Source organism: Triticum aestivum, chromosome 5D (genome assembly GCF_018294505.1).
Source record: "Triticum aestivum cultivar Chinese Spring chromosome 5D, IWGSC CS RefSeq v2.1, whole genome shotgun sequence".
In the NCBI taxonomy this organism is placed as follows: Eukaryota; Viridiplantae; Streptophyta; class Magnoliopsida; order Poales; family Poaceae; genus Triticum; species Triticum aestivum.
The window spans coordinates 566816895-566840632 of NC_057808.1; the positions used below are offsets into that span (position 1 = coordinate 566816895).

Here is a 23738-nt window from a genome sequence, read left to right on the forward strand (position 1 = left end):
TCCAAGCCCTAGCGCCTCCCTCTCCCTCCCGTGACACCTCTTCCTCCCCGCTTGCGCTTGGCGAAGCCCTGCCGGGATCCCGCTACTTCCACCACCACGCCGTCGTGCTGCTGGATCTCCATCAACCTCTCCTCCCCCCTTGCTGGATCAAGAAGGAGGAGATGTCGCTGCTCCGTACGTGTGTTGAACGCGGAGGTGCCGTTCGTTCGGCGCTAGGATCATCGGTGATTTGGACCACGACGAGTACGACTCCATCAACCCCGTTCTCTTGAACGCTTCCGCTCGCGATCTACAATGGTATGTAGATGCACTCCCCTTCCCCTCGTTGCTAGATTACTCCATAGATTGATCTTGGTGATGCGTAGAAAATTTTGAATTTCTGCTACGTTCCCCAACAGTGGCATCATGAGCTAGGTCTATGCGTAGTTTCTATGCACGAGTAGAACACAAAGTAGTTGTGGGCGTCGATGTTGCCAATTCTTCTTGCCGCTACTAGTCTTATCTTGTTTCGGCGCCATTGTGGGATGAAGCGGCCCGGACCGACCTTACACGTACGCTTACGTGAGACAGGTTCCACCGACTGACATGCACTAGTTGCATAAGGTGGCTAGCGGGTGTCTGTCTCTCCCACTTTAGTCGGAACGGATTCGATGAAAAGGGTCCTTATGAAGGGTAAATAGAAATTGGCATATCACGTTGTGGTTTTACGTAGGTAAGAAACGTTCTTGCTAGAAACCTATACAAGCCACGTAAAAACTTGCAACAACAATTAGAGGACGTCTAACTTGTTTTTGCAGCATGTGCTATGTGATGTGATATGGCCAGAAGATGTGATGAATGATATATGTGATGTATGAGATTGATCATATTCTTGTAATAGGAATCACGACTTGCATGTCGATGAGTATGACAACCGGCAGGAGCCATAGGAGTTGTCTTTATTTTTTTTTGTATGACCTGCGTGTCATTGAATAACGCCATGTAAATTACTTTACTTTATTGCTAAGCGCGTTAGCCATAGAAGTAGAAGTAATCGTTGGCGTGACAACTTCATGAAGACACAATGATGGAGATCATGATCATGGTGTCATGCCGGTGACAAAGATGATCATGGTGCCCCGAAGATGGAGATCAAAGGAGCAAAATGATATTGGCCATATCATGTCACTATTTGATTGCATGAGATGTTTATCATGTTATGCATCTTATTTGCTTAGAACGACGGTAGTAAGTAAGATGATCCCTCACTAAAATTTCAAGAAAGTGTTCCCCCTAACTGTGCACCGTTGCGAAGGTTCATTGTTTCGAAGCACCACGTGATGATCGGGTGTGATAGATTCTAACGTTCGAATACAACGGGTGTTGACGAGCCTAGCATGTACAGACATGGCCTCGGAACACATGCAAAACACTTAGGTTGACTTGACGAGTCTAGCATGTACAGACATGGCCTCGGAACACAAGAGATCGAAAGGTCGAACATGAGTCGTATAGTAGATGCGGTCAACATGGAGATGTTCACCGATGATGACTAGTCCGTCTCACGTGATGATCGGACACGGCCTAGTTTGACACGGATCATGTATCACTTAGATGACTAGAGGGATGTCTATCTGAGTGGGAATTCAATAATCAGATGAACTTCATTATCATGAACATAGTCAAAAGGTCTTTACAAATTATGTCATACGCTTTAGTTCTACTGTTTAAGATATGTTCCTAGAGAAAATTTAGTTGAAAGGTTGTAGTAGCAATCATGCGGACTGGGTCCGTAAACTGAGGATTGTCCTCATTGCTGCACAGAAGGCTTATGTCCTTAATGCACCGCTCGGTGTGCTGAACCTCAGCGTCATCTGTAGATGTTACGAAACATCTGACATACACATTTTGATGACTGCGTGATAATTCAGTGCGTAATGCTAACGGTTTAAAATTGTGGCACCAAAGACGGTTTTGAAACGTCACCGAACATATGAGATGTTCCGAAGACTGAAATTGGGATTTCAGACTAGTGCCCACGTCAAGAGATATGAGACCTCTGACAAGTTTCTTAAGCCTGCAGACTAAGGGAGAAAAGCTCAATCGTTGAGCATGTGCTCAGATTGTCTGAGTACCACAATCGCTTGAATCGAGTGGGAGTTAATCTTCCAGATGAGATAGTGATGGTTCTCCATAATCACTGCCACCAAGCTATTAGAGCTTCGTGATGAACTATAAATATCAAGGATAGATGATGATCCTTGAGCAACTCGCGATGTTTGACACCGCGAAAGTAGAAATCAAGAAGGAGCATCAATTGTTGATGGTTAGTAAAACCACTAGTTTCTAGAAGGGCAAGGGCAAAAGGGATACTTCATGAAACAACAAATCGTTTGCTGCTCTAGTGAAGAATCCCAAGGTTGAACCCAAACCCGAGACTAAGTGCTTCTGTAATGAGGGGAACGGTCACTGAAGAAGAACTACCCTAGATACTTGGTAGATGAGAAGGCAGGCAAGGTCGACAGAAGTATATTGGATATACATTATATGAATGTGTACTTTACTAGTACTCCTAGCAGCACCAGGGTATTAGATACCGGTTCGGTTGCTAAGTGTTAGTAACTCGAAATAAAAGCTGCGGAATAAACGGAGACTAGCTAAAGGTGAGATGACGATGTGTGTTGGAAGTGTTTCCAAGGTTGATGTGATCAAGCATCGCATGCTCCCTCTACTATCGAGATTTGGTGTTTGCGTTGAACATGATTGGATTATGTTTATCACAATACGGTTATTCATTTAAGGAGAATAATGGTTACTCTGTTTATTTGAATAATACCTTCAATGGTCTTGCACCTGAAATGAATCTCGATCGCAGTGATACACATGTTCGTGCCAAAAGATATAAAATAGTAACAATAGTTCCACATACTTGTGGCACTGCCATTTGAGTCATATTGGTATAGAACGCATGAAGAAGCTCCATGTAGATGGATCTTTGGACTCAGTCGTTTTTGAAAAGATTGAGACATGCGAACCATGTCTATTGGTATATATGCATGAAGAAACTCCATGCAGATGGATCGTTTGGACTCGCTTGATTTTGAATCACTTGAGACATGCAAATCATACCACATGGGCAAGATGACTGAAAGGCCTCGTTTTCAGTAAGATGGAACAAGAGAGCAACTTGTTGGAAGTAATACATTTGATGTGTGCAGTCCAATGAGTGCTGAGGCATGCAGTGGATATCGTTATGTTCTTACTTCACAGATGATTTGAGTAGATGCTGAGTGTATTTACTTGATGAAACACAAGTCTGAATTATTGAAAGGTTCAAGTAATTTCAGAGTGAAGTTGAAGATCGTCGTGACAAGAGGATAAAATGTCTGTGATATGATCGTAGAGGTGAGTATCTGAGTTACGAGTTTGGCACACAATTAAGACATTGTGGAAAGTGTTTCACAATTAATACCGCCTGGAACACCATAGTGTGATGGTGTGTCCGAACATCATAACTGCACCCTATTGGATATGGTGCATACCATGATGTCTCTTATCGAATTACCACTATCGTTTATGGGTTAGGCACTAGAGACAACCGCATTCACTTTAAAAGGGGCACCACGCAATTCCGTTGAGACGACACCGTTTAGAGAAACCTGAGTTGTCGTTTCTTAAAAGTTTGGGGCTGCGATGCTTATGTGAAAAAGTTTCAGGCTGATAAGCTCGAACCCAAAGCGGATAAATGCGTCTTCATAGAATACCCAAAACAGTTGGGTATACCTCCTATTTCAGATCTGGAAGCAAAAGTAGTTACTTCTAGAAACAGGTCCTTTCTCGAGGAAAAGTTTCTCTCGAAAGAATTGAGTGGGAGGATGGTGGAGACTTGATAAAGTTATTGAACCGTCACTTCAACTAGTGTGTAGCAGGGCACAGGAAGTTGTTCCTGTGGCACCTACACCAATTGAAGTGGAAGCTTATGATAGCGATCATGAAACTTCGGATCAAGTCACTACCAAACCTCGTAGGACGACGAGGATGCGTACTACTTCAGAGTAATGCGTAATCCTGTCTTGGAAGTCATGTTGTTGGACAACGATGAACCTATGAGCTATGGAGAAGCGATGGTGGGCCCGGATTCCGACGAATGGCTCGAGGCCATGAAATCCGAGATAGAATCCATGTATCAGAACAAAGCATGGACTTTGGTGAACTTGCCCGATGATCGGCAAGCCATTGAGATAAATGGATCTTTAAGAAGAAGACGGACATGGACGGTAATGTTACCGTCTATGAAGCTCGACTTGTGGCAAAGAGTATTTTCACAAGTTCAAGGAGTTGACCACGATGAGATTTTCTCATCCGTAGCGATACTTAAGTCCGTCGGAATCATGTTAGGATTAGCTGCATTTATGAAATCTGGCAGATGGATGTCAAAACAAGTTTCCTTACCAGTTTTCGTAAGGAAAGGTTGTATGTGATACAATCAGAAAGGTTTTGTCGATCCTAAGGATGCTAAAAGGTATGCTAGCTCCAGCGATCCTTCCATGGACTAGAGCAAGCATCTCGGAGTCAGAATATACGCTTTGATGGAGTGATCAAAGTTTTTTGGGTTTATACAAAGTTTGTTAGAAACTTGTATTTACAATAAAGTGAGTGGGAGCGCTACAACATTTCTGATAAGTATATGTGAATGACATATTGTTGATCCGAAATGATGTAAAATTTCTGGAAAGCATAAAGGGTTGTTTGAAAGGAGTTTTTCAAAGGAAGACCTGGATAAAGCTGCTTACATATTGGGCATCAAGATCTATAGAGATAGATCAAGACGCCTGATGATACTTTCAAAGAACGCACACCTTGACATGATTTTGAAAGAGTTCAAAATAGATCAGCAAAGAAGGAGTTCTTGGCTGTGTTACAAGGTGTGAGTATTGAGTAAGACTCAAGACCTGACCACAGCAGAAGAGAGAGAAAGGACGAAGGTCGTCCCCTATGCTTTAGACGTAGGCTCTATAGTATGCTATGCTGTGTACCGCACATGTAGTGTGCCTTGCCATGAGTTGGTCAAGGGGTACAATAGTGATCCGGGAATGGATCACATGACAGCGGTCGAACTTATCCTTAGTATCTAGTGGACTAAGGAATTTTCTCGATTATGGAGGTGAAAAGGAGTTCGTCGTAAAGGGTTACGTCGATGCGAACTTTGACACTAATCCGGATGGCTCTGAGTAGTAAACCGGATTCGTATAGTAGAGCAGTTATTTGAAATGGCTCCAAGTAGCGCGTGGTAGCATCCACAAGATGACATAGATATTCGTAAAGCACACACGGATCTGAAAGGTTCAGACCCGTTGACTAATAACCTCTCTCACAAGCATAACATGATCAAACCAGAACTCATTGAGTGTTAATCACATAGTGATGTGAACTAGATTGTTGACTCTAGTAAACTCTTGGGTGTTGGTCGCATGGTGATGTGACCTGTGAGTGTTAATCACATGGTGATGTGAACTAGATTATTGACTCTAGTGCAAGTGGGAGACTGTTGGAAATATGCCCTAGAGGCAATAATAAATTGGTTATTATTATATTTCCTTGTTCATGATAAACGTTTATTATCCATGCTAGAATTGTATTGATAGGAAACTCAGATACATGTGTGGATACATAGACAACACCATGTCCCTAGTAAGCCTCTAGTTGACTAGCTCGTTGATCAATAGATGGTTACGGTTTCCTGACCATGGACATTGGATGTCGTTGATAACGGGATCACATCATTAGGAGAATGATGTGATGGACAAGACCCAATCCTAAGCCTAGCACAAGATCGTGTAGTTCGTTTGCTCAAGAGCTTTTCTAATGTCAAGTATCATTTCCTTAGACCATGAGATTGTGCAACTCCCGGATACCGTAGGAATGCTTTGGGTGTACCAAACGTCACAACGTAACTGGGTGGCTATAAAGGTGCACTACAGGTATCTCCGAAAGTGTCTGTTGGGTTGGCACGAATCGAGACTGGGATTTGTCACTCCGTGTAAACGGAGAGGTATCTCTGGGCCCACTCGGTAGGACATCATCATAATGTGCACAATGTGACCAAGGAGTTGATCACGGGATGATGTGTTACGGAACGAGTAAAGAGACTTGCCGGTAACGAGATTGAACAAGGTATCGGGATACCGACGATCGAATCTCGGGCAAGTAACATACCGATAGACAAAGGGAATTGTATACGGGATTGATTGAATCCTCGACATCGTGGTTCATCCGATGAGATCATCGAGGAGCATGTGGGAGCCAACATGGGTATCCAGATCCCGCTGTTGGTTATTGACCGGAGAGTCGTCTCGGTCATGTCTGCCTGTCTCCCGAACCCGTAGGGTCTACACACTTAAGGTTCGGTGACGCTAGGGTTGTAGAGATATTAGTATGCGGTAACCCGAAAGTTGTTCGGAGTCCCGGATGAGATCCCGGACGTCACGAGGAGTTCCGGAATGGTCCGGAGGTAAAGATTTATATATGGGAAGTCTTATTTTGGTCGCCGGAAAAGTTTCGCACTTTATCGGTATTGTACCGGGAGTGCCGAAAGGGGTCCGGGGGTCCACCAAGGGGTCCACCAGCCCCGGGGGGGCCACATGGGCTGTGGGGGTGCGCCTTGGCCTATATGGGCCAAGGGAACCAGCCCCAAGAGGCCCATGCGCCAAGAGATAAGATAAAGGGAGAGTCCTAAAGGGGGAAGGCACCTCCGAGGTGCCTTGGGGAGGATGGACTCCTCCCTGGCCGCACCCTTCCTTGGAGGAAGGGCCAAGGCTGCGCCCCCCCTCTCCCTTGGCCCTATATATAGTGGGGGGAGGGAGGGCAGCAGCAATCCAAGCCCTGGCGCCTCCCTCTCCCTCCCGTGACACCTCTTCCTCCCCGCTTGCGCTTGGCGAAGCCCTGCCGGGATCCCGCTACTTCCACCACCACGCCGTCGTGCTGCTGGATCTCCATCAACCTCTCCTCCCCCCTTGCTGGATCAAGAAGGAGGAGACGTCGCTGCTCCGTACGTGTGTTGAACGCGGAGGTGCCGTCCGTTCGGCGCTAGGATCATCGGTGATTTGGATCACGACGAGTACGACTCCATCAACCCCGTTCTCTTGAACGCTTCCGCTCGCGATCTACAATGGTATGTAGATGCACTCCCCTTCCCCTCGTTGCTAGATTACTCCATAGATTGATCTTGGTGATGCGTAGAAAATTTTGAATTTCTGCTACGTTCCCCAACAAGGGCTTGGTGCGGCAATCGTGCGGCCGGCGCAACGGCCGTGGACAGGCTCACGGCCGATGGGGAGGAGGTCGGCGGCAGCCTAAGACCTGGCGGAGGCCTACCGCGGCAGCCGGACCGCCTGAGGCGCCGAATCCCGTGCCGGCTGCCTCCCGATTCGGCGGCGTCCAGGCGGCTACGAGCCGGCTACCGGCGAGGGAGGCGACGGCGGCGACGGCGGCGGAGGGCGGCGGCGAGGATGTGGGGTGGTGGCGGCAGCGACGGCGAGGTTTTGGGCGGTCACGGCGGCGGATTCCGGCCGGCTGGTCTTCGCGCGGGTGGACGAGCGCGAACGGGAAAGGAAAGGAAGTGGCGGTTGGGCGTTCGCGGGCGGCGGCTAGTTTTGGACCAGATGCACCTCGTGATGTAAATTTGCACCGCAAGGTGTTGTATTTTACATCACGAGGAGGCCGCGGTCCATTTTTTTGCATATGGACCGTCTGTTGGAGCAGCGTTTTTTTGCCCGAGACGGTCCAAAAGTTAGATACTTTTACATTTGGACCATTTATTGGAGATGCTTTGAGAGGAGGAAAATGAGTCAGGCTGGGCAAGGCCTGATTACGAAAAAAACAAGGTAAAAAAGACATTGTCAAGTAGTTTGGTTGCCTACATATTCTACTGTAGAGTCTTGTCATCGTGATGCAATTTTCACCCTGCATTCTAGTGCAAGCCAAGCCACTTCTGATATGGGACTATACTATACTACAGTAGAATCTACGACCATGGTTATATTATGTGTAAATTGTTGTCTCTGTGTGACGCCCGGATAATTAAGCTACAGTAAAACTTTGTGAATAATGCCACGTCACCTCGATTACTGTTGCTAATATTGCGTTAGTTTGAAACCGATTCAAATTCAAATTCAAAATCAAGCGAACAGCAAAAGTTTTCAAATGCTAAAACAAAAATGTTCTAAATGTGTCGGATAAATCATAGGTAATTGTGGTCGCGAAACCAAACTTTGACGAAGTGTTTAAAGGCTCTACAATAATTAAAACAGTAGGTAAAACAATTAAATAAATACCTTTTATAATTAATATAACATTTAACTAATTTAATTTGGCATTAAACTTTCTATGGCCCTGGTCTAACATCATATGCTAATCTAGATGCTAAAGGTGTGTTTTAAAAAAAAATTAGATTCTAAACTATAAACAGAAAAAGAAAAGTAAAACAAAACAAAACAAAGCAAAAAAAAGAAGCAAGACCCCCCCTCCCCTGGGCCGTTCGGCCCAGCAAGGCACCAGGCCATTAGGCTAGCCCAGTCGCGCCCCTGCATAACCCCCCACCCCGCAACCCTAGCCCACTACACCCCGGTTCCCCCACGATCCCCCACTCTCCCTCGTTCCCTCCCCACGGTCCGTCACCCACGAAGACCACACACACACGCATACGCACGGAGGAGGGGCGCCCCTGTTCGCTCCCCTCCTCTCGGAGCGCCCGCGCCCGAGGACAGTCGCCGCCCGCCGGCGCCGAGCGCCGCCCTCCGGCCTCCTCCTCGCGGCTCCCTTCCTCTCGCGCCTCCATGTCCTCCGACGCTGCCGCCCTGTCGCCCGACCCTGATGCATCGCCGCCCCGCCGCGCCTTCGTCCTCCTCCATGGCGTCGCCTCGCTGGACGCCCCCGCCGCCTCGACGCGCCGGACCCCGTCGCCTCGCCTCCTCACCTCTCCCTCGTCGGCTTCGTCGAGCCTCGCCGACCCGTTCGACTACAATGGGGGTGAGCCCCATCCTTCCTCTCCCCTGCGCACCGGCCGCGCTCGAAAGCCGCACGCCCCGCAACCCGCACCGTGCGCCCTCCCGTGCCATGCGTGTTGTGGCCACGCACGCAGCCCCTCGCCCCTGCCACGTCCTTGGTTGCCTGCAGTCGCGCCCGTCACTGCCTGCCTCGCCCAGGTCGGGCGCTAACCGCGCCCAGCGCGCGCCTAACCACGCCGGCCTGAGCTCCCGCGTCTGCGGCGCCGTCGCTGCTGCCGTTTGCCCCGCATGCCCCCGCCCTCTGCCCTGCTCCTGCTCCTTGTCGCTCTTCCCCAACCGCGCCCGTGCCTCATCTGGTCGGCGCCGTGACCGCCGGCGCGCCTCTGTGTGCGCTCGTGCGTGTGCACGTCGGTCGCTGGTGGTTGGCTAAAGCCACTGTCATGTGCCCCCCCTCACTAATTAGCCTGCTTAGGTTAACTAAAAATTATTGAAGTTAATCAAAACCCATTGTGTCACTGACAACATGGCCCCACTTAGTAGTTATTCTAAATAGATTAAATAAACACTGCTTAAATTAACTCTAATAAACACTGACTCAATGACAGCCGGGACCCATATAAACACTATTTACCTTTTGACTAGTCAAATGTTGACTGGGTCAACTCTGCTGACTGGACCACTCCTGGACCCCACTGGTCATACACTCAGGCTAGTATAGAGCTAGGTGACAAATGTTTTTTCTGTTTTTTAATAATCTAGAAAAACATTAAACTTTTAAAATTAATATAAAATAATCCGTAACTCGGATGAAAATGTTTTCTACATGAAAGTTGCTCAGAAAAATCCAACGAATCCGGACACGCGGCCCGTTCGCCCGCCACACATCCCTAGCATAGCAAACACGCAATTTTCCCCCTCCGGTTCACCTGTCCGAAAACGCGAAACACCGGTAATACTTTCCCGGATGTTTCCCCCATTTGCCGATATCACCTACTACCGCGTTAGGGCACATCTAGCACCGCGTTTGTCATGTTATGCTTTGTGATGCTTTGATTTCTCTGTTATTTATTGTGTTCCCCCTTCGTTACTTCTTTCCGGTAGCCCTGAGACCGATGTCGGTACCCCTGTGATCGACTACATCGACGATGACCCCTACTTGCCAGAGCAACCAGGCAAGCCCCCCCCCCTCCTTGATCACCAGATATCGCCTATTCTTCTCTATACTGCTTGCATTAGAGTAGTGTAGCATGTTACTGCTTTCCGTTAATCCTATCCTGATGCATAGCCTGTCATTGTTGCTACAGTTGTTACCCTTACCTGCTATCCTACTGCTTAGTATAGGATGCTAGTATTCCATCAGTGGCCCTACACTCTCGTCCGTCTGCCATGCAATACTACTGTGCCGTGATCACTTCGGGAGGTGATCACGGGTATATACTATATACTTTATATACATGACACATGTGGTGACTAAAGTCGGGTCGGCTCGTTGAGTACCCGCAAGTGATTCTGATGAGGGGGCTGAAAGGACGGGTGGCTCCATCCCGGTAGAGGTGGGCCTGGGTTCCTGACGGCCCTCGACTGTTACTTTATGGCGGAGCGACAGGGCAGGTTGAGACCACCTAGGAGAGAGGTGGGCCTGGCCCTGGTCGGCGTTCGCAAATACTTAACACGCTTAACGAGATCTTGGTATTTGATCTGAGTCTGGCCATTTGGACTATACGCACTAACCAACTACGCGGGAACAGTTATGGGCACTGGACGTCGTGGTATCAGCCGAAGCTCTTCTTGACGTCAGCGACGGAGCGGCGCGCGCCGGATTGGACTGGAACGCCTGCTAGGCTAGGTCTGCTTCCGGCCGCGTACGCAATGTGCAGGTGTGCAATGGGCGATGGGCCCAGACCCCTGCGCGCATAGGATTTAGACCGGCGTGCTGACCTCTCTGTTGAGCCTAGGTGGGGCTGCGACGTGTTGATCTTCCGAGGCCGGGCATGACCCAGGAATGTGTGTCCGGCCAAATGGGATCGAGCGTGTTGGGTTATGTGGTGCACCCCTGCAGGGAAGTTTATCTATTCGAATAGCCGTGTCCCTCGGTAAAAGGATGACCCGGAGTTGTACCTTGACCTTATGACAACTAGAACCGGATACTTAATAAAACACACCCTTCCAAGTGCCAGATACAACCCGGTGATCTCTCTCTAACAGGGCGACGAGGAGGGGATCGCCGGGTAGGATTATGCTATGCGATGCTACTTGGAGGACTTCAATCTACTCTCTTCTACATGCTGCAAGATGGAGGCTGCCTGAAGCGTAGTCTTCGACAGGATTAGCTATCCCCCTCTTATTCTGGCATTCTGCAGCTCAGTCCACCAATATGGCCCTTTACACATATACCCATGCATATGTAGTGTAGTTCCTTGCTTGCGAGTACTTTGGATGAGTACTCACGGTTGCTTTTCTCCCTCTTTTCCCCCTTTCCATTCCACCTGGTTGTCGCAACCAGATGCTGGAGTCCAGGAGCTAGAGATCCCGAGGATGATTCTACATGGAGTTCGGCTTCGAGGAGTAGTTAGGAGGTCCCAGGCAGGAGGCCTTGCCTTTTCGATCGTTGCTACTTTTGTGCTAGCCTTCTTAAGGCAAACTTGTTTAACTTATGTCTGTACTCAGATATTGTTGCTTCCGCTGACTCGTCTATGATCGAGCACTTGTATTCGAGCCCTCGAGGCCCCTGGCTTGTATTATAATGCTTGTATGACTTATTTATGTTGTAGAGTTGTGTTGTGATATCTTCCCGTGAGTCCCTGATCTTGATCGTACACATTTGCGTGCATGATTAGTGTACGATTGAATCGGGAGCGTCACACTCTGTAAGCGGCGGCACCTCCGGACAAATCTGTTCTGACCGGTGCAGTCGGCGGTGGTGGTCATCTCTTCCGCCAGAGGTGGTCGGCATGTGGGTGGGAGATCGGATCTCGAGATTCGTTATCTTGTCCCGGTTACGAGTCGGGGAGACATAGTTGCCGGTGAAAACCGAGCCGTTGGCGCGCGATGACGGCATTTTGCACTGTTACCTTGATGAAGGCATCGTCGTGTAACTGTTATCGACTCACTCCTGCTGCTTCGGGGGCAACCCTAGGATATGGTCTTCCAGATCGGACGTGGCGGTACCACGGTGCCATTTCTCTATTGGGAGCATCGTTTGTGGAGCAGCGCTGGAGGACAGAGGCAGGAGGTGGAGCGGCTTTGTCTTGCATGGAGCTTCGGGGGCGTTGTCAAGTCATGTCTGGCTGACAGTGCCACGCTAAGTCATGCCTAGTTGGCAGGTGCTGCGCACGACAGATCTTCCAGAATCTTTGCGTTTGGAAGGACGAGCGCAAGGCGATGGCGCTGTTGGGCGCCGTGGTGGCGTCGACGGATGTGTGGACTGGCAAGGATGATGCGGATCTCTCTTCTGAAGATGGGTCAGTGGTCCGATGATGATGGCGGCTTGTAAAACATATGCATGTGGTGTGCGTTTTAGGTAGGCCGCATCGGCTGTTGGTCCCGATACGTTATGTGGATGGATCGGCGACGGCACCGGTTTTAGATATGATGAGTGAGAGCACTTCACATTATCGAGTTTGTAGGTATGAGAGGTGGCTTCAGATGGATTGATGTATGTTCCTGTCAAACATTTGTGAAATATTTAATAAAGATGACTACATGCATCGGTTGATGCAGAGGCCGGGGTTTAACCTCATTGTAAAAAATGGGTACTGATATGGGACTACTGATACGGCTCTGCAAGCCAAGCCACTGCTGATATGGGACTATACTAGAGTAGAATGTAGGACCACGGTTACATTATGATGCCGGCGTAGGAGGTGGAGTACCTTACTTACTCTGACGTAGTGTCAACGCCTGGAAGCCCTGCCCCGCCCCGAGCACACCTGCCGTCCGTCGCGGACGCCGCGCAACAGCTAGAGTCTGCATCCACTTGTCACTTTCCCGTGAGTAGATCCAGTAGTCGTACAAATTCAGTCGTCCCTGAACCGAACCTGCATGTTTGGCGGGCGTGCGTGTGTGCGCGCCAAACATTGATTCATGTGCGCAACCGCCACAAGGACTTTTGCCGCTGGTGTCGTGTCACATGTGTATGCATGGGTTGGCAGATGGAACGTCGACCAATCCTGAAAGAAACAAAGAAAGAAAGAAAGAAAAAAAGAATTGGTTGGTTCCGGAGAGGGCCAGCAACAGCAATGGCAAACATCTAGGAGTGGCCAATTTCCGTGTTTTCACCTTTTTGCCGTAAGTTTTGCCGGGTCTAACCCCCCACCCCTGAAAGTATTTCAGGATCGATCTGACCTTTTTGCTATCATCAGACTGGTCGACGGTAGGGTTGGACAGCCTACCGCCGTAAAGTTTGGCGATAGGCATGACGGCAAGCTGCAGACGGCCGTTTGCGCCCGCCTACGTGGCAAAGGCCCTTACCGCCAGGGTCCCTGATAGTAGGGCGCTCGATCCTACCGCCAAGAAAGCCTATCGTCGGGGACCATGGCGGTAAGCTGGTGGCCAGACATTGCAGAATCGCCCTGTGACACAACAAAACTGGAAATTCTACGGTAGCCACCCTACCGCCGGTGTCCTAAATGCATCATATAAATTGATTTCACCACAACATAATGCTGAACTAGTGTTTCAAAGAATGTGAGCCAATCCAACAAAAATACATGATTCCAACCAACCAAAATGAGGAGAAGTGAGGAGGTACCTTAGGTGATGAAAGTGCTTCGTATCCACCGGACAAATCTCAATCAAATGAAAGAGATTTGGGAGGCCCTTGAGTGAGGCCGCTGCCGTCCAAGCGTCGCTCCACTCCGCCTAAGTCTCGTGTGTTGGGAATCGTAGCATAATTTTAAAATTTTCCTACGCTCACCAAGATGCATCTATGGAGTATACTAGCAACGAGGGGAAAGGATTGCATCTACATACCCTTGTAGATCGCGAGCGGAAGCGTTCCAATGAACGTGGATGACGGAGTCGTACTCGCCGTGATCCAAATCACCGATGACCGAGTGCCAAACGGACGGCACCTCCGCGTTCAACACACGTACGGTGCAGCGACGTCTCCTTCTTCTTGATCCAGCAAGGGGAAGGAGAGGTTGATGGAGATCCAGCAGCACGGCGGCGTGGTGGTGGATGTAGCGGGATGCCGACAGGGCTTCGCCGAGCTTCTACGAGAGAGAGAGGTGTAGCAGGGGAGGAGGGAGGCGCCCAAGGCTGTTGTGCTACTGCCCTCCCTCCCCCCCCCTTTATATAGGCCCCCTGGGAGGGGGGGGGCCGGCCAGGGATCCCATCTGGATGCCTTGCCCCCCAAGGCAAGTGGGGCGCCCCCCCCCCCCACCCTAGGGTTTCCAACCCTAGGCGCAGGGGGAGGCCCATGGGGGGCGCCCAGCCCACTAGGGGCTGGTTCCCTTCCCACTTCAGCCCACGGGCCCTCCGGGATAGGTGGCCCCACCCGGTGGACCCCCGGGACCCTTCCGGTGGTCCCGGTACAATACCGGTAACCCCCGAAACTTTCCCGGTGGCCGAAACTTGACTTCCTATATATAATTCTTCACCTCCGGACCATTCCGGAACTCCTCGTGACGTCCGGGATCTCATCCGGGACTCCGAACAACTTTCGGGTTTCCGCATACACATATCTCTACAACCCTAGCGTCACCGAACCTTAAGTGTGTAGACCCTACGGGTTCGGGAGACATGCAGACATGACCGAGACGCCTCTCCGGTCAATAACCAACAGCGGGATCTGGATACTCATGTTGGCTCCCACATGTTCCACGATGATCTCATCGGATGAACCACGATGTCGAGGATTCAATCAATCCCGTATACAATTCCCTTTGTTAATCGGTATGTTACTTGCCCGAGATTCGATCGTCGGTATCCCAATACCTTGTTCAATCTCGTTACCGGCAAGTCTCTTTACTCGTACCGCAATGCATGATCCCGTGACTAACGCCTTAGTCACATTGAGCTCATTATGATGATGCATTACCGAGTGGGCCCAGAGATACCTCTCCGTCACACGGAGTGACAAATCCCAGTCTCGATCCGTGCCAACCCAACAGACACTTTCGGAGATACCCGTAGTGCACCTTTATAGTCACCCAGTTACGTATTGACGTTTGGCACACCCAAAGCACTCCTACGGTATCCGGGAGTTGCACGATCTCATGGTCTAAGGAAAAGATACTTGACATTGGAAAAGCTCTAGCAAACGAAACTACACGATCTTTTATGCTATGCTTAGGATTGGGTCTTGTCCATCACATCATTCTCCTAATGATGTGATCCCGTTATCAATGACATTCAATGTCCATAGTCAGGAAACCGTGACTATTTGTTGATCAACGAGCTAGTCAACTAGAGGCTTACTAGGGACATGTTGTGGTCTATGTATTCACACATGTATTGCGATTTCCGGATAATACAATTATAACATGAACAATAGACGATTATCATGAACAAAGAAATATAATAATAACCATTTATTATTGCCTTCAGGGCATATTTCCAACATCGTGCGACATATGTGCCACCGCCACGTCAGAGCGCGCACCAGGCCGCGCAGAACAACACCACCCCTGTGGCCCATCGCGCCATGCTTCGCCTGGTGCAGGGGCTAGGGCTGCTGGGTCCCAAGGATAAGATGGCGGCAAGGGCGGACGAGGCCCTCATCCACAGGTTCGACGAGGCACTCACTGACGACGACATCAATGTCGTCGCCAAGCTGACCAGGCTCAACAGGGACGCGCTACGGGTCGCGGTTAGCCTGGCAGGACCTGATGCTGCTGCTGAGGAGGCCATTGTGTAGAGTTGGGTTTAGTTCTTCTATATGTATCAGTAGTGGTAGGTGGTGTAGCTGGCGCCGTCGAGGTTTGGGGCCTATTGGTGGTCGGCGGCGTCCCCCGACAAGCTTGGATGTGTACTTGTCTATTTTTAGCGATGTTAATTGTCGAAGATTGTTATTACTGTCGAAGGAGATAACTGTGCCCAATGAATAGCACAACTTGTGCGATCTTGAGTTGGAATATGAGGGGTTTGAATTCACCCGCATCCGTTGTTAAAAAGAGAATTGCCCGAGCACAGGTGGTACTATCAATTTGCAATCCCACCCTCTAACGGTGCCATGTCAGTAGATCCTGGCCTAAAACAAGCTTAAGAGTAAAAAAGTCCGGGATCAAAGAGTTCATGGTACGGAGTTCCGACATTTGGAGGTCGGAGTTCATTTGCGACCGTGTCTACAACCACAAGCTTCATTTCAGACTTCACTCGTTATCTTACGGCTGGGGCTAAGGCCGTTGTAGACTAGGTGTAGGTGGCGGCCGAAATGTAGATTACAGTTTACAGTTCTCTCTGTTGTGTAATGTGTAGTGGAGTTTGCTCAAGCACATGCGCATCATCTCGGATATTCAGTTTGGCTCTAGGGAGCACATGCTTCTGCACCCTAGACGAAGCACCGCTATCCCATATGGCATGAAAATTGTCAAGCACACTTGCCACACTAGTATGAATATTTTCAAAAAAAAGTTCAGAATTTTTAAATTTTATTTCCTATTTATTTTGATTTTACTGTTCTATCAGGGAGCATATGCTACCCAGAATTATTTTCATTTTATGTTGGTTTTGCATAAAAAATATTATCGCTTAAGAGTTGGCCCCACCTTAAAAAAGGTTCGTCCTCCGCCACTGGTCACAATGCTCTTGTGATTAACTATGTTCATTGAACAACGTGTATATGTTATTTCAAACATGTTCTGACTTGTGACTCGAGCCTCCCATATTTGGGAAAGTAGCAGCCGACACCTTTGATGATTTGCTGCGAGTGTGGAGGACAATCTACTATCTAGTCTAAAAGCAAATTATTATAGTTATTTGTTGGTTGTATATTTCAAATCTACAGTGTCCTGCATTATATATTCATGACTCCATCTCTCAACGATCTTGATCGCAGTGTACCTCAAAGGATGTTGTTGTTGCCATGTCCCTGGCCTTGGAGGAGTTGTTGCTGCCCGACCCGACGGACAGAAGCTTCTCTCCTCAAGAAAAGCCCCCCCAAATTGAGAACTCTCTTAGTTGAACCTTGACCCTTCCCATAGGCATGTACACTAAGATTTTTGTCATTAGGAGTATTAGAGAGGCGGTTTTTCATACCTAACATCAAACTTAACTTTGTCGACTAGTTTCATCGGGGTGCTTAATTTAGATACAAACAGAACTTTTTTTTTTGCAGGGTACAAGCAAAACTTTCTCAAGTGCAGAGAAACCAAATCCACATACAGACATACTCAACATTTTTGTGTTATAAAGTATAAGTACATACTCTAACATGTACTTCGTCAAACGGATGTATATATTACGAAGCAGGTTCCAGCTAACAAAGCAAGTCGAATCCCACAAGACAAGACAGACACATCCAGATTTCGTTTCGGGACACAGCTTAATAAGTAAATAGATTCACAACAAGCAAGCGAGCAAGCGAGCGAGCTTCAGGTAATTCAGAGCAGACGCACATCAACAGGCATGCATGGCCACAAGGGTGGGTTGACAACATGAATGTGCTTCCCTTGCCCAAGGTGGATCCATATGGATACAACATAGTACATACATTCTCCATACATACGCTGGCTGGTCTCAACCTAACCTGACCTACTACACAAGAACATGGTGCACAGGATAGCTAGCACAAGACAAGACAACCTATGGCATGCGTGCGTGTCTCCCTCATGGTCTGCCTAGGACCGCTCCACCACAGCCTTGAGTGCATCTCCGGCTGTCACCCTCAGCGGCACGAAATCTGGACGCAAACACACACACAAATGTATGTCAGCGCCACCCAATCTTTGCCATATCCAAAAAACACACGCAGGCTTCCGCAGATTTGAACGGTAACATAGGGTAAGGAGCTTCACCTGATAGAAACTTGTACCGTTTCTCATTGCACACCTCCGTCGCTGAAAACATGAGTAGATGATACATTTCATGTCAATTAACAAGTACTACTGCTATAAGTAAAAAAGGAAGACGAAATAACAAAAAAATAGCCTAAATGGAAGGGATAACCAAAGAGGAGGGGTTTCAGTTATAGTTATAGTTGCCGTGGTCATGGGGCGATACATCCATCCTCCATCCATCAGGGAAGTATATGCATGTCTAGGACTTACTTAGATGAGTGGATGACAACTGATACGACGATTATCCATGTTTATATCAAAATATAACCACTTTCAGACTGCAGCCGCAAGGTTTCAACATGTTTCATGGGGTATATATATATTCCCCTACAGGAGCAGGCCCCATGGGTTTACATTTACTTGCAAGTTCAGATTTAATGATTTATCAACACCACCAGCTGAGGAAACGATGATTAACTTTAGGTTACTCATAACAAAATTAACAAAGAACCTTTCAATCTTTGGTATACAAGATTGGGCATCGAGCAGACACCGGTGTGTCTGGTAACTATGGTACTTCGGAAAACAAACTCTCGGTTTTGGTAACACAATATGTCCAATGTATCAAACACTAGGTTAAGCAAGTATAATGGCTTTCTTAACTAATTGGTATCATATCAAATGTATCCATTGTGTGGTCTAGAAAGGCTCTTTATTTCGCCATAAACCATCTTTCAGGCAGCATAGTCGATAAAAGGATAAAAGGGTTCCCAGAAAAGATAACTAAGAAGAACATAAGAAGGAAGAGCCAACTCACAAAGGTTATCGTAGGTAATTGACTTTTTGCGTTCCTTCAGGGCATTCTGATAAGCATCCTTCGCAAATGCCTCCAAGAATAACTCCTGCAGGTGCATGTGTAACATGAATATATATAATGTTTTTCAAAGCGGTGAATATATAACATGATAATACTATCCAGTTCAAGGTTCACTACATGTCATAATCACTGCATACCAAAAGAATGGCATCGGTCAATAAATACATGAAGGGAACTATGCAATCAGGCCACGCTTGTTATTATACCACAGTCAGCTTACAGAGGTCAACTTCCTCACCAATCTGCTATGCTGCAGGTACAGTTTAATCATGTTGAACCAAAAAAAACTTCATCTAGTGATCGATGATTGGATAATTACATATACCAATCAGGGGGGAAACCTCTACTTTGTGCATATACCAAACCAAAAAGAAATCCTCTATTGGTCAGTGAGTGAAGAATTACAGGACTTCCAACAGTTGGTGCTATGAACTTATGATCTCTTCAGCAGGACAAGAAAGTAAGAAACAAAATGAAATCGATGCGCGTTACAGAAGTCTAAGCACCAGAGTTCACTTGCCAGACTGGGGATCTGAAATTTGAATCAGTTGCATATACAGCTATCTTGTTTGGTGCTCGAAAAAAATTACAAGAACCAATTAAATTTTTGCTGGAAGACTAAACACCTGAGTTCGCAAGATAAAGAAAGAGAAATCATGAAGATTAATCAAACTCTTGGAGCAAGTAGAGGCAATGGGAGGTGAGCAGTCCAGTGACTATGTACTTGTGCATAGCTCTGTTGCTGCCTTGATTACGGACAAAACCACTACAACTGGTAGCATTAGCCAGCTTTCAGAACAATGGTGGCAGACTGGCAGCACTGCACAACTGTTGGGGTAATCTAGGATTTTTTCTACTCGTCTTTTGGATGATGGCTGAAGCTTAATATTGCCAGTGCAAATCTTACTACATTCAAATTAAATTTCAAAAACAAACGTTTCATCAACAAATTTAGCAAATCCATGACATTTATGAATTCACAAGAAACAATATGCTTAAGGTAAGCCTGGGAATATTAAGCTACATAATGAGCAATCTCATAAATTTAGCCCATCCATGAATGACTAACAATCACATACAAGTTCAGCAATAGCAGAAACAATCTGGAAATACAATACCATGTTACTAACACCGGTCATATTCTTCCATCCAAAAAAAGAACACCAATTTTTCTCTCTAGATAACACGGTTTCCTACCACTTCGACACGATATTTCAAGTGGATATGCTTGGGAAAAACCAAAGCGAAAACATGGACAAAATGTGCACATCTACAGCAGAAATAGACAGCACTATCTACAAATCACTGCAAAACATGCCAAGAAAGAAGTCCTCACAGTTCACTTGTCAGACAGGTTGGTACTGCTAGCAGCAGAAGTAGACACAGCTTACTATGTAGAAATTTGGCTCAGCACAAAATGAAGCTTTGACATCTCAGACAACTTTACACTGGAATATTGACTGACCAAGGGTAGAGACAAAGCATTCGACAGTGAGAGCACCACAGACAACTCATCGAACACCTTGCGGGCACTGACGGGCTGATAGCACGACCAATCTAAATCTTGCTAGCTAGCATAGATTCCACCCTAAATCATGGCATTCTGATAGACTGGCATCAAGCTTCAGTCATGAAATTTCTTATTGCCAACACAGATCGCTGCATAACTTGCATTTTTCAGAGTAAAAAGCGGGGGAAGAAGTAGTACCGAGGCCTTGTTGACGAGGAAGACGGTCTCGTTGTTAGATCGGATGGTGGCGTCCTTGTCCCGCATCAGCAGCCGCACCCGCGCCATCGGGAAGCTGCAGATGCCCGGCTCGGCGGCCACCGGCGCCGCCCCTGCTGCCTTGTCCTTCTGTTTCTTCGCAGGCGAAGAGCCATTCTGCTCGCTCTTGGCCGCCTTTGGGGGTTCCAGATCGCCATGCTTCCTCTTGGTGGGCGTGGCCTTCTCCGCCGCGCCGGAGGGCTGCTGCTTTTTGGCCGGTGTGGCCTTCTCCGCCTTGCCGGGGCTTTTATTGGCGCTCTTTGCTGCCTTCTGGGGTGTCTTGCTGGGCGTGGTGGCCTTCTCAGCGCCGCCGGAGGAGGCCTGCTTCTTCTTGGTGGGCGTGGCCTTGTCAGCTTTCTTGGCCGCCTTCTGGGGTTGGGGTTCCCCGGCGTCGTCGCGCTTCCTCTTGCTGGGCGTCTCCTTGGCCGCCCCGTCTGACGCCTGCTGCTTCGTCTTCTTGGGCGTGGGCTTGGGCTTGGGCTTGCCCGCTTCGCCGGACGGCTCCTGCTTCCCGGATCTGGATCCGGGCTCCGCCGCCTCGCCGCCCTTCTTCTCCTTCTTCTTTGGGGCCGCCGCCGTGTCCCCCTTCTCCTTCTCCTTCTTCTGGTTCGCCGGCTTGTCCCCCTTCTCCTTCTTCTCCGGGGGCGCCGCAATCTCCCCCTTCTCCTTCTTCTTCTTCTTGGTAGCAGCTTTCTCCCCCTTGTCCTTCTTCTCTGGCACCGCCGCCGCCTTGTCCCCCTTGTCCTTCTTCTTCGGCAGCGTCGCCGCCTCCTCCCCCTTGTCCTTCTTCTTCGGGGTCGCCGCCTTCTCCTTCTTCTCCGGGGACGCCGCCATCTCCCCCTTGTCCTTCTTCTTATTGGTAGCAACCTTGGCCCCTTTCTCCGTCTTCACTGGCGCCGCCGCCTTCTCCATCTCCCCCTTCCCCTGCTTCTTCGGGGTCGCCGCCTTCTCCATCTCCCCCTTCCCCATCTCGCTCTTCCCGGGCTCCGGAGCAGAGCCCTCGCCGGACCCGGCGGGGGCGGGGACCTTGTTTGGCCTCCCGGGCCCGCGCTTGGAGCCGGGGCTTGCGGCGGCGGCGGGGACGGGGTCCTTCTTAGGCCTCCCAGGCCCGCGCTTGGCAGTGGAGCCGGGGCTGGCGGCGGCGGGGACGGGGTCCTTCTTAGGTCTGCCGGGCCCGCGCTTGGCAGCGGAGCTGGGGATGACGGCGCTCTCCTCGCCCTCGGAAGGCGCGGTGCTCACAGCCGCTGGCTTCTTCCCGGCCATGGCCGCCTATCTCTCTCCTCCTCCCTCCGCCGCCGCCCAAACCCTCGGCGAGAGCTCTATGTGGAGTTCAAACTGTTTCGGGGCCGCGCGGAAGCTTCGCGAACCGACGGAGAAATGGGCGCTTTTTTTATATATATTTCGCCGCTATTTTTTTTAAATAATACATTTTTTTAATTACAGAAATATTACGCGAAAGAAAGAAATTTCAAAAATAATACACCGTCGGCCCGCTGCAGGCCGATCGGCTAGCAGCAGGCCCAATCGGCCCACAGCAGGCCGACTGCAGGCCCGGCTGGCACGCGGCGGCCTGTGGTTGGTCGGGCCACGTCGCGCGAGGGGGAGGCAGTGGGCTGTCGGCTTGTGCGCCCCTGTCGGCCTACCGCCCGCCGATCGGCCAGCTGCTGGCCGACAGGGGGCTGTAGCCTGACACGCTGGCCGGCCCGGCCTTATCCTCTCTTTCCTTCCTCTCCTTCCTCCATTCTTCTTCTCCCGTTCATTTCTTCTGTGTTCTTTCTTCTCCTCTCTCTACAGAAAAATGGCACCCATTTGTGCACCTAAATGAGCTACATTTTCGCGATTTTGGCACCGTGAATGGGTTCAACTCATTTAGGGTAGCCAAAAGAGGTGTCGATCTACTGACGGGGTAGCTCGTGGTGGTCGTGGTGAGCATTTTGGTGGAGGTGGTGGTGGTGAAGTTGTGGCAATGTGGTGGTGGTGAAGTTGGATGGTCATGGTGGTGACGGGGTAGCTCGTGGTGGTCGTGGCTGTTGTTCGTCGTGCTTCGTTGGAGCCGGAGCACCGGCAGTTTTTCGTTCGTCGTTCGTCGTTCGTCGTTCGCACGCACGCTTCAAGAGTATATTTCAGCCCACATTTTATTTTTTGTAGGTGCTCCGGTAGTATACGTAAATATTGTTATTTGCCCCGGTAGTATAAGTAAATATTTGTGTGCGATTATTGTTATTTGGCCCGGTAGTATACCGCAATATTTTTTTTGGCCCGGTAGTATACGTAAATATTGTTATTTGCCCCAGTAGTATACGTACATATTATTCGTTCGCACGCACGCTTCGTTCGATGTGAAATAAAATTTGTGTATGATTATTGTTATTTGCCCCGGTGGTATACGTAAATATTTGTAGTTGCTACGGCAAATTTTCGTAATATAGTTTTAGGTGTGTGAATTGTATTAGTTGTTAGTGGGGATAATAAGTTGTTGGTTAATACTTGACACGTACACAGGTGCGTGATAAGAAGTTTGAAACATGAATAAAAAGTTCAAAAGAAGAGACAAATATTTTTAAAATTGATTAAAATTAAAAATACATCAACATAGGCCTATTTATAATTGAAATAAAATGAATTAAAAGTTCAAAAGAAGAGACAAATATTTTATAATTGAAATAAAATGAATTATCATATTTGTCGGTTATATTATTATTATTATTTGAGGCCTATTTATTATTAGTAAACATGGGCCTATTTATTATATTATTATTAAAACAAGAGTCAAGCAACTCATCATAATCGTCAACATAGATTAAATTATATTGATCGTGAAATTTACTATGGTCCTGGTAATATATAGACATGTCTAATACTTGTATTTCGTTGTTGAAAAAAATAGGTGAGTCGAGATGTCCGATGTAGTGAAGTTGAGATTTTACTATGGTCCTGGTACTGTCCAAACAAATGAGTTGGGAGCAGATCTGAGTGAATTTACTCACATAGAGGTGGCAATCAGCGCACCACAAACATGGTCTGTTAGTCAGTTGAAAGAATGGATTGCGGCAAGTTTAGGTCTTGATACTGAAACACACACCGTCGGTGTTCATGCATTGTGGACACGGTCAAGTTCAAAAATTTACTTTTATTTGAGGCCAATAGAGGGAGACTCCGATTGGGTGCGGTGG

General features: G+C 48.4%; 1 protein-coding gene across 2 annotated transcripts; it reads right to left on the reverse strand.

Moving 5' to 3' along the window:
* Nucleotides 1-533: 533 nt before the first annotated feature.
* LOC123123969 (muscle M-line assembly protein unc-89) lies at nucleotides 534-21933 on the reverse strand. 2 transcript variants are annotated; one of them, XM_044544635.1, is made up of 6 exons: nucleotides 20509-21933; nucleotides 18741-18825; nucleotides 17942-17983; nucleotides 17758-17826; nucleotides 977-980; nucleotides 534-544 (listed from the first exon to the last, which is right to left on the reverse strand). In XM_044544635.1, exons 1-4 carry the CDS (start codon nucleotides 21826-21828, stop codon nucleotides 17765-17767), a joined length of 1509 nt encoding a protein of 502 aa, XP_044400570.1. In that variant the 5' UTR covers nucleotides 21829-21933; the 3' UTR covers nucleotides 534-544; nucleotides 977-980; nucleotides 17758-17764. The 2 variants fall into 2 exon arrangements, with proteins under 2 accessions (XP_044400570.1, XP_044400569.1); XM_044544634.1 differs by lacking the exons at nucleotides 534-544; nucleotides 977-980 and having other exon boundaries at nucleotides 17451-17826.
* Between the last annotated feature and the right edge of the window lie 1805 nt (nucleotides 21934-23738).